At 34.1% G+C, this 12,229-nt stretch overlaps 1 protein-coding gene across 17 annotated transcripts in view; it reads left to right on the top strand.

Annotated features, from left to right (window-relative positions):
* Positions 1-12,229, top strand: part of DMD (dystrophin) — a 1,043,395-nt gene that overhangs the window by 493,073 nt on the left and 538,093 nt on the right. For all 17 annotated transcript variants that reach the window (XM_052674157.1, XM_052674152.1, XM_052674148.1 and 14 more), the window contains one exon: positions 11,518-11,668. In XM_052674157.1, coding sequence (XP_052530117.1) covers positions 11,518-11,668 — 151 coding nt within the window. The remainder of the gene's footprint in view (positions 1-11,517; positions 11,669-12,229) is intronic.

The following is a 12,229-nucleotide window of genomic DNA, read 5'->3' as shown; positions in this document are numbered from 1 at the left end:
TGATTCTTTCTGTGTTGCTCTGTTCCCAGAAGACTGGATCTCTGTTTAGCTTCTGTATTCTGAAAAATAAAAATGCAAAATTTGGCTTCAGGTAAGGCATAGCTAGAGCCAGAAATGGTATTAAACTTACGTATTACAGTCTTAATCTGCATAGCTTTACAGTTTTATTTCAGTAGTACTCTGATTTTTATTTTTATTTTTATTTTTTTCCCTTGGTGGTTAAAGAAAGGATGTGAAATTTCCTAATGTGATGCTGGCAGATTTTTTTGTTCATAAAACAGGTAAAAGGTTTTGCCTCTCCTTTAACAGTTTTATATCACATCACCACTGTACTGTTGGACTCTTTTCTGCCTAGAAAAAAATCATGAAGGCAAAAAAATCTTTGCATTAATTTCCCATGGTACAGAAGTGGCCATAGCTTCACCTTAACAACTTTTAAGTATAAGTTGCAGAATTTGTGCTAGCTTTACAGCTTTGTTGCTGCTTGAGATCAATGATAACAAAGGGAAGCACTGTGTGAATGGGATTATTTACTAAACCTCTCTTGAATTTACCTATTGACAGAGTTTATGCTTCTGGGAGCTGCCTCCAGATCTGACAGCTTTTCTGGAAGTTATTCCATCCAGTCATTCTAAAGTTGCCTGGTTGAATTAGATCAAGTGGTACAGCAAATGCATACTTGCGCTGCTAACTTCTCCCTGGTTTGCACCTTGGCATGACTTCAAACAATCCAAATGTGATCTAAGTTCATAAAAAACATCTACACTATACATTGTTATTTCTTTTCAGTGGTAACAAGTTAAGCCTTCATGCTGCCTGTTCATCTTTAGTAACCAATTAGATGCAGGTATTTCCTTCCTTGCCTGAAGGTATTTGCTCAAGTTGCCTATGGGCAAATGGTCTTTGGTCTTCAGGTTTGACATCAGAATGTTGGATGTTCAGATTGTTTCATAATTTCTCTTTAACTTTCAAAAGTAGCACATTACAAATCGTATAAGAAAGTATTGTGACTGAATTTCCCTTTTCTGCACTGAAAGGCAGCTAATTTCTGACATTAGTGTACCGAATATCAGAGTCACTTCTTAGCAATCAGCAGTGCTTAGGATGCTAGAAGATCTGAATCATTTTGTCAGATAGATCCTAAACTGGAGGCTGAAAACTATGTCCTCCAAAGCATTGTGGAGATGAGAGTTTTGAGAGCAGTCCTGCTTTAAATAGTACACCAAGTGACTGTATGCACATGGGCAAACATTTGAAGAGGAAACGGGAATTACTTGTCTACTTATAAAATTCCTTTTGTACCCACTGAATGTATTTAAGTTCACAATGTTTTTGTATGAATTTGAACTCCTTATGAGCAGAAGAATTATCTTCGTCCTTTCTGTGCCAGGTTCATAGAGCAAGAAGAAATGTGAATGTTTGCTTTGGATATTGCTAAGGTTGAGTATCTGTGCTATCAAGGGAATCATCAAATATCCATGACCCTGCAATGTCAGTATACCTGTATTTAGCAAGCACTGTATCTATACTATCTTTGTATAAATGTAGAAACTTTTGTTATCTGATCTCTATACTGACTCTAAAGGAAGACTAAACTGACTAGGACTTTCTGACCTCCACTGGAATCCATTTGCTCAGTTGAACCTCATTTGCAGTGGAGGTAATCCTTGTTTTGTACGGTTTCTGAGTTAATAGTTTTTTACAACTTCATGATCTGGAAAATTCTTGGCTACTTGTTTTCCTGATCATTATTAGTTATTTCAGGGTTATTCCTGCTTTGACAGGGAGGTTGGACTCGATGATCTCTGGAAGTCTCTTCCAGCCCCTACAATTCTGTGATTTATCAGTCATCCTTCCTTGCTACAAATGTTTGCAATTTGATGCATGGATGATTAGAAACATGATATAAATAGTGCATTATATACCACTATGTCTGTGTGTGTAGTCATATGCATGTTTTTATATGATCAGAAAGACAGTATACATAAACATATATGTTTCTATATGCATATATATATAATACTAGATACCATAAGTCCTGTTTCTGAACCGTTCAATATCAAGCTTGATGTTTTATGCCTTTTTTTTTAAAGTATTCTTTTCCAATTATGTATATTGTAAACTCTTGATTGCGCAGACTATCCTGTTTCCAAAGAAAAATTCTGTTTGTGCCCCCTGACCTCATGTTCTGCTTCATGTCCTGCCTTCCAGCATCCAGACAGTTCTCCTTTTCTCCAGGAGACAAATGGAAATGAAAGAGTGGAAAAGATGGAGTGAAATAATTGGCTAAATCATAATTTAATAAGTACAATAAATTACAAATTGATAGATTGCAATCTTATAACTCTTAAGTTAACTAAACTAATACAGGTAACTATGCTTTTTACCTCTCTGTTTGGTCCTTTGTGACTTTTCTTTTTAGATCTGAAACCTAAGGTTGAGATACCTGTGCAACATTTGTTCTCCATTTATAACAAATTTGATCCATCTGGACACTGTAGAGATTGCAGTAAATTTAGTCCACTGTAACCATTTATCTGGGATGCCTGGAGATCCATGCTACTTTGGCTGCCAGTGTGGCAACCTAATCATTCTCCACTGAGAAGATCGCAACAATAATTACGTTTAAAAGCAGCACTGTGCCACCAGAATTGGTATGGCTGGAAATACATTTCAGAGTGTTTACTGCATTGCCTATACCACATCCATCAAGACTGCATCTTCCAAAGAGATGTATGCAGTCAGTCTTCAAAAACTGAAGGGAAAAAGTTCTGCTTTTGAATCACTCTCAAGCATAAAAATGAAATCCACTTACTTATTTGTTAATTTGAGTTACACTATTGCATAAGAGATACAGAAAATATATTGGTTTATATTAGCTCCAAATCAACAAAGTAAAGAGGAATAAATATAAAGTCAATAAATATAAAGAGAAAATATAATTATCAGCAGCAAATGTATTTCCTGATCTCCAAAGAATACAATGCTTTTGTCATTAGAAGGTCTTACTTGTCTAGGAATATATTGTGTTGATTTGGAAGTCAATGACAAGGGAAATGCTTATTGGGCTTGTGAAAACATGTAGGCACTTTGCTCAAGACTTCATAATTTAGCTCAGAGAGTGAAAGAAATCATTCTATTTTTCACATAGTTATCAAGTTGCTGAGCAGTCTACTCTCTGCTTCACCTTCTCTGGAATGTAGATAGTAACATCTTGGTTTTTACTCTTTTAGGAATATCATAGAATCGTAGAATGGCCTGCTGTGTGCAGGGTCACCAATGACTAGGCTGCCCAGCCTGGCCTTGAATGCCTCCAGGGATGGGGCATTCATAAGCTCCTTGGGAAAGCTGTTCTAGTTGTGTCACTACCCTCTGAGTGAAAAACTTCCTCCCAGGAACATTGTTCAAATTATCCATATTGCCTGATGTGCATAATCATACTTAAAAACCAGAATGATTCATGATATAAAAACATCTAGCTTGAGAAGTTATAGTTAAGAATATCTAAGGTTTTTGCAAGACTAACATGCATTATTTAACTCAACGTTTATGCACTAAGAGCAATAGATGGAGGCAAAAGATGCATTCAGCATATATATTTTTATAGAGAATATATAGTTGTGTATAAACTGATACATAAAATCTCTGTTAATCACTTCCATTTAAAATTTCAATCTTTTGCATGGCAATACTTGTTTGTTTTGGGAACGTTTCATCTTAGATTCATCTATTTTCCTACTTTTTCCTGTTTATTCTGAATATTACAAATACTTTATTTAATTGCAGTAAATGATTATTTACTAAAAAGCAAGTATTCAAATGTCACACTCTAAAAACATGATGTATAGTAAGATTTTTGTTTGTTTTTCTATTGTAGTAATTGGTATCACAAATATTTAAGATATTTAAAATATCACAGATATTTAAGATCAACCTTTTAGTTTCAGAAAATTTTATTGTTTACTATGTATTTCTTTTGCAATAAAACCTAGCAATAGTTACTTGGATTTAAGATTCTCGTCTTCAATGAATTCTCCAAGTTGAAGGGAAAAGGTTTTTTAAGTAACATTTTATTATTAACTTTCAAGAAAAGTACATAACTTCTAGTGCTACGATTTTAGTGATCCTGATTTTCTTGTGCCAATGCTTGTATTTTTGAATGGATCTGCCACATTTTTAATGGGATAAGACGTGTAAGTCTGTAACATCTTTCAGGCTCAGGGTGTCAACAGTTAGCATAAACTAGTATCATCAGTTTTCTGCTTCTCCTCCTGCTTTGAAGCCACAGTGCAGAGGAGCTTTGAGATAGGCGGTGAATACAGAGAATTGAACAATGCAGTTTTGGGGGGTACATCACACTTTATAACAGATTGAACTGAGAATTTATAGTTATGTCATGGGAAATTACAGGATTTAAGTACTTTATAGTAATTACAGGCAAGTACTTGGGAGACATCCTGTAATATATGCCCTCAGTAGTACACGTACTTATGCTCTGGGCAACAAATTCACTGAGATGAATTTCTTATTTATGAATTATGATATGGGTAATTTGGGGGAATCTGTTAGAGCTGCCTTCCCCAAGCAGGGCATGACTTGTCAGTTTCCAATCATTTTGAGTGTAACTCCAGGCTGTAGAAACCATCATTTGTTTTCATTCATTTAGTCTTAAAATTTATAACACATGCAATTATTATGAGTTTCCTCTAAATGTATAAGTTACAGTCAACACATCCAGCCCCCAAACTGGAAAGAGAGGAATGAGAGTGCAGGGGAGCAGACACCATGTTTGTGATCTACCAATTGTTAGAACTGTAATGATGTACTGGTATGTCTTCGTTAAGAGTACAGTGTCCACTGTTACCCACTGTGAGAATGAGATGCCTGAATGCCCTTTACAGTTAGTGTATATGTATATATATGTGCAGGCACATATACTAATTCAGATTTCTATGAAATTGAGCCACTGTTCTTTTCATGCTTTATTTAATGTGTATGATTTCTTATCATGGCAATTTAATATAGTTTCACTGTGGCAAACTATTACGTTTGTGGGTTTATTACTAATTGTATTAATATATTTTATGTAAGGCCTTTCAATATGCTGATGCTTTCCCTGGATCATGATTACACAGAATCACAGAATTGTAGGGGTTGGAAGGGACATCTAGAGATCATCGAGACCAACCCCCCTGCCAAAGCAGGTTCCTAAATCAGGTCACACAGGTAGGCGGCCAGGTGAGACTTGAACATCTCCAGAGAAGGAGACTCCACAACCCCCCTGGGCAGCCTGTTCCAGTGCTCTGGATTAGTCAAGTACTTTTTATTTTCTCTGGAGAAAAGTTGTTACCTGCTTTAAATCCAAGTGCCTAAGCAAAATTTACTAAATCGCGAGATCTCATCTCTGCTCCGATGATGGAAAATCCTCTTGAAAATAAAAAGTTAGAATCTTAATATTCAAATTTATATGCATCATAAATAACTTTACTTAGTGTTGAAGAGCAATGTATGGTTAATGAATGTATAAACTATTGACATGTCATCTGTTGAAACCCAGTGGAGTTTTGGTATAATAATTACATTTTTTTAAAAGTTTCTTGGTATCTCTGACTTTGTAAAAATGAATTTGCATGACTAAAAACCAGCAATGACAGGCATGATTTTCCATAGCCAGTTAAATCGTCTATGTCTTTGGTACAGTGAGTGACACTGAATGCTATGATGTCAGAATCTATGTGATGGGACGTTGAGTTACAGACTTTAGAGGAAAAAAATTCAATGCAAGTCAGCATGGAAAATGTTTATAACTGACTTGCAAATTATACTGTTTATATTTTATATGTGATGCTGCTTTCAGGGCAGATGAGATAAATAGTATTTAGTAGTAATGGGCATTGTTCTAATGGTTATTTTGGTTGCTATTTATTTTTTTATTTCTGATCATTTGCTGTTTTGTGGGAGAAAGTCATGGTATCGAGGTGTGAAGAGAATCTGTACAACTGAGACTTGTCCCAGAATGAATCTGTAACATACAGTAATAGCTGGGAGCAAGATCCAGATATATTGGTGTCTAAAAAGTGATCGCTAAAATGTATAGTCCTAACTCAGTGAAGATCTAAATCTAACACTCAGAAGACACTAATTCTGTGAATTAGAATGAAAACATTAAATCCTCTGAAAATAGGTTAGCTTGTCCTTTAAGGGATTTTATTGTAGAAGTCACTGGATAAAAACAGGTTTTTGTACATTATTATCTCTAAGAATGGCTCTAAGTATTAAAGTTAATGCTTTCACATGCTGATACATAATTATTTATACTACTTTGAAGTTCCATTTATTAGCACAAGGTACTAATTGTGCTGAATCAAGTTGACAAATTTGCATAATTTGTAGGTTAACATTAGCATAATCCTTCAGTACATTGTTTAGCAACACTATAGAAACAAAATTCACTGAATGTTTTTACAGTATGATGATGAAGACTGCATATCTCTAACAATAATAATTTCCATGATGTAAGTCACGATACTTAGGAAGGTTTTAACTGGTAGTGTTCTCTTCTGTGTGGTTTTGTGAAGGTTCACTAAAGTGGAATAAGTCTTGGTCATTGATTTCAAAGATCATGAAGGAATTATTTCAGAATTTCAAGGAATGAACTGTAACAAAGAAACAAAGTGAAAATTATTGTCTTTAAGGCAACAAATCAAAAACCTTTTGCAGTCTGTCTAATGCTTGTGATTTTCTTTTATACAGTAGTCTTTTTCTTCCACCATTTTTGTAGCTTCCTGAAAATGGCAGCCTTGGGACTAGGAAATTCAAGCATAATCATATTGTATAAAATTCCTCTGAAAGTAAATCTGGATAAACATCTGGAAAACTTTTTGTGCAATGTCATGTGCAATTCTAGCAAGGGGTTTCAGTTTTTGCTTATAGCTAATTTGATGTTGGTTTTTTAGCAGCTTTACCCATCAGCTGCAAGTGAAATCCAAAGATTCTGTAGAGTGATAATTTTTGAAGGAATAAGAGTGCCAGTATTTTTGTGACTTAATGCAAATTGGGCTGCAGATTATTGCAAAGTGAAATTGCTCCCTGAAGATGGCGCTTACCGTGTTCCCTTCTGAGATGTCAATGTATGTAGACAAGGTGTGCCCACTGTTTTTCACATGTTAATTTTAATGTACTCAAATTAGAGAAATGAGGCTACCTTAATTAGTGTCAGAGCTTATGTACACTGTTTAATCCCTTTGCAGTATATACAAGTCATTCACTGTAATTTATAATGAATCTATATAGAACTTAATGCTTGGCTTCAGGTTGCCCACTTGTGCCTTCTTACCAAGCATATGCTAAGAGAAACAGAACAGTGTGACTAACAGAAAAGGAAATACTGCCCAGATATTGGACAGTCATCTACAAGCCACTCCCATTCAGCAGATGAAGAAGGTGAGTGATTGAACCTGCTTTGGCAGGGGGGTTGGACTCAATGATCTCTGAAGGTCCCTTCCAACCCCTACAATTCTGTGATTCTGTGATTCTGTGATGAGTGAATATCACTTACTTAATTACTTATTTATTTTAGATCAATGATTTCTTTCTGATGGTAAACAAGACTGGCTCCCTAGATGAGAGTATAATTGCAAGTCTTTCCTTCCCTCCAAATGGTGCGGTTGGGGACTCCTGAGGTAGACATACTCTTCATGAATTTTCATACTCCTCAGAGGATTTTGCTTTTTATGAACTCGCTTATGAATTTTTACTATCTGCATTCTGCTGTGCCAAGACTGTAACATCTTAGCAGCTCAGTGCTTGTAGTTAGCTGTTTTTGTGGGTTTTGAACTTACAGTATGCTAACAGGATTGCAAATGGTAAACCATATAAAATAAAAATAAATATTTTAAATGTTAAAAATCTATAAAGTAGTGGTGTATATAAAATACTGTATTACACAGGTTAAGTGGGGAATCCTCACTTAGAAATACCAGAGATGGCCCCCAAAACAGTATTTAAGATGAAGCTGCTTCTGTCACTACAGCAGGGTTGACATTTCTCTTGTCAGTGTAACTGAGTTTTTGGATACGCCTAATCAGCAAAGGAACACTAATTTGTTTGTTTGTTTGTTTGTTTGGGTGAATTTACCTATCCATAATGTTTTTGTTTTTTTTTTTTTTACTTGATGTATAATACTACTCTGTACTTATACTGAAGGTAACAGTATTTGGCTTCTTGTTTTTTAAGACCTAATGACAAGCACTAATATTTCAACTTGTAAATGTTTATTTTTTTTTATAATTTTGTACATATCCTCTCACTACAGCTTTTCTCTTCTCTTCTCTCTCTTTGGAACTCTTATAAGCCAAAGCAAATTGAGGAGGGATGGAGAGTGGCAAGATTCAATTTGCAAGAGCTGGAATGCAAATTTAGTGATAACTAACATCAATTCTCACTGAATTTTTGCATTTAAGCTGCTGATAAACTTCCTCATGCTGAGAAGAGTAATTTCATTTTCCAAGGAATAGGAAGAGTTCTGTTTTAATGTAGTGTTTGAAATGAGAAACCATACTGGACCAAAAAAAAAAAAATGGATTTTAGGTTTTATTTTCTGGGTGATTTTCTTAAATGTAAAATAAGACTTTTCCATTTAATTTAGACTGAGGTCACTGGTGAAAATGGGCCTTTCAGTTGTGTCTAGTCTGCTTCTGTAAAATAGTGTGGTAACTGAAAAATCATCACAGTCATTTTAATAAATGAATTGAGTGAGTAACTACAGTTCTTAACTGGATCAGTAGTTTGTTTTGCTTACAGTGACGAAGAAATTCATCATATGTGGCAGTTCTTGAACTGCTCCTGTGTTCATCTGTAGCAAAGTAGGGCAGTCATAAACGTTACCTGGAATCTTAATGTACCTCTTCCCAGCAACTCAAAAATTTTAAAGAATTTTTACTGTGATTATGGCCAAGTTTCAAAAGAGCAATGAAAACTAGACAACATTGAAGCCAGAGGTTCGAAAACTGTCACATCTTCACTTGGCATACCTTTATGAAGAGAGAAAAAATGCAAAGGACGTAATTGATAGGGCAAAGGTGGAGGCAAATACCTAGCCATCTGAAGAGGGCAATACTATATGAAAGGAAGAAAATACATTAGAAAGCTGTGGTGATTACAGCTTTTTTTGCAGGACGTGTTTTCAAATGAAACTCTTCTCTGTGTTCAAAGAAAAAAATATTTTGAGTACATCCACTCTGATTGTTCTTGAAAAATGTTTAGTAGTACTTAACCTGATGGCTCAACAGCAATTTTCTACCAACTACTACTGTGCATAAATTATTATGTATTTATATCTATTTTTTATTCTTAAATAGATATAGGTTTTGCACACTTATTTCATGTAGTTATTTTTATTTGGCCTTTTCTGACAATTTCTTTGTTATTTGGGTCTGGGACCCAAAATAAAATGAGCGAATGTGCAAATGCTATTGAAATAACAGCCTCACAATACCGAAAACTTAATACAGCTTGCTTTTATGGGAAACAGAGATTTCAACTTTTGTTGAAAGACAATTAGCCCCTAAAGCTTAGAAGATAACCAGTTCAATAAACCAGTTTTTATACTTTTTTTTTTTTTCCTTATGTATTTATTGCTTTTAATTAGCAAGATTGTGTATTCTGAAATTAATGAAGGATTTTTTATTTGTCCCAGGCTGCATCTTTCTCTATCCATCACAACTTTTAAAGGCATTGTGTGCATTAGAAGTTGTCAGGTTTGAGCACTGACATCTTTGATGTGGCTTCATCACACAGGCAGCCATATTAAATTTGAGAGAACAAATATTTCTTGAACTATTCTGGTAGTTTGTATCTGTTTTCATTCAAGTTTACTGATCACGTTCTCATTTACTTGAGTGATTTGAAGTGTTTGGTATATTTACACTGCATAGGACTAAGGAGCAACTATTTTAAATTAAATACAGGTTCTAGTGTTTAGCAGCTATTAACCTTAGGGCCCATGAATCAAATTGTGCTTGAGATATGCAATGAGTTGATTCACAGATGGATACGGGTTAGTTTGCTGCTCTTCTATGCAAAATTTAAATTACAAGAACTCTGCTCTACTCTTATTTTAAAACATGTTTTTAAATGCTTTAATTTAAAAAAAAAATTCAAGTCCTGCCCATTTTATGAACAAATTGGTAGAGTATGTTTATCTAAACTGCCTAATGTAATCAAACACTTTTGTAGGGGAAAATATATATTTTTAGTATATAATATATATCTGTTATGTATATAAATATATATATATATATAAAATATACTTTTATATATATATAATATATATATAGTATTATCTCTCTCTGTATTATGTGTTCTCTATCTCATAGTCAATGTACAGAAGTATAATGTTGTTTCACTGTTTGCTAGTGCAATTCTGTTTTGTATCTTTATCAAAAAGGGTTACCATGAGTAAAAAAAATATCTTCCTGGTCTGTATTTCTGTTAGCAACCTGGTTTATTTGGTGAAATAGTCTTTCACATTCTAACAGCCATATAGTTTGTCTAAAGTTAATTGATCATCTTTGTTGTTATCCTTTAAGTACACTCTAAAACCTATTGTAATCCTACAAAAGAGGGTTATTAAACTAAACAACAGTAACATGTTTCATGATAATCTGCTAACAAAGCATTGTAGCTAATCTCTTATTAGTGATCTCTTCAACAGCAATCCAAAACCTAAAGTAACTGCATTCCTTATGACATGGCCCATCTGCAAAATAAACAGATTATGTACTTCAGTACTTCTCAGGGCCTTGAGCAAACAGACTGATCAAAAAATACATTAGATATGCCAAAGCACTATAGGTACTTACGTGGTCTTATGTGTAGTGAATTTATATTTTATGTGGAGATGATAGTAACAATTTTTTCATCTTTACTTACTATATGAAAGCCTAATTTAAATATCTTTTGTTTCAACCATTCTTGTATTTCAGGCATTTCTATTTTTGCATATTTTGCATTTTGGTATCTTTACCAAATTCTCAAATTGAAGAAAAGCATATACATAAATATTTATATATACTTAAGGGGTTAATAAAAGTAAGGCGAGAATACTTCCTTTTCATTCCGGAAGTGAAAATTCCTTTGAAGGAAGTTCCATTTTCTTTCCAGTAAGTATAGATGGACATTTGTATCCTCTGGGGAGGCAGTAAAATTGGAGCAGAATTGTACTGTATGCCTAGGATTCTGAAAACATGATATGACCACAGAACTTGTCTGAAACATCAAAAGGAGTTTAAAAATGGATAAGACACTGATTTTTAGCACATGTGCTTAATGATACTTTCACTAGTCAGAAGTACTACCATGTTTCCATTTGATATAACTGTTAGGAATGTTAATGTATGGTGCCATCAACAGGAAATTAGGAAATACAGGAAATACAGTCGGAGACATCTAACATTTTTTTCTTTTTTCGTACAGTCAATAATTATTGATACATTATTTCATCTTTTATGCTTGCAGACGCTTTGACAAATCCATGGAAAAGTGGCGGCTTTTTCACTGTGAAATGAAAAGTTTTAATGAGTGGCTAACTGAAACTGAAGAGAAACTGTCAAGAGCACAGGTAGAGGCTGGAGATGTGGGTCACGTGAAAACCAAACAATTTCTCCAGGTAGGATTTGATCAACTCTTTTTCTCGTCAGTAATTAGATGTTTGCTGGTCTGGAAACTCCATAGTTTTACAGTTCATTTTAGGTAGATTTCTAGTGTTGAGTGTCCAATAGCTATTTTAGTATTTCTGTTGTCTTTATTAACTAGTTTGTTTTAAAATATTTCAAGTAATAATAAGAATTTAAAAAAAAAAAAAAAAAAAGTTAAGGAAAAGATAACTGCAGTAATTCCATAGTTACAGACTCATTTGGTCTTCGTTTGAACTACCCGTTGATTTCCACATGATTAGCAAAAGTTTCAGGCTTTATTTTTAAATCATGTGTAAGACATGTGTTTAACAATTGAGCTGTAACATAAATATTTCATGAACTGTGTCTTACACGTACCTTAATATTTTGCCTGTTTCATGATTAGCAAAAGTTTCAGGCTTTATTTTTAAATCATGTGTAAGACATGTGTTTAACAATTGAGCTGTAACATAAATATTTCATGAACTGTGTCTTACACGTACCTTAATATTTTGCCTGTTTCATGTTTTAATCAAAGAATCTTGAGGATGCAT

The sequence above is a fragment of the Tympanuchus pallidicinctus genome, unplaced genomic scaffold (genome assembly GCF_026119805.1).
Source record: "Tympanuchus pallidicinctus isolate F22 unplaced genomic scaffold, pur_lepc_1.0 scaffold14, whole genome shotgun sequence".
Taxonomy (NCBI): domain Eukaryota; kingdom Metazoa; phylum Chordata; class Aves; order Galliformes; family Phasianidae; genus Tympanuchus; species Tympanuchus pallidicinctus.
This window is presented reverse-complemented; position numbering and strand designations above follow the sequence as displayed.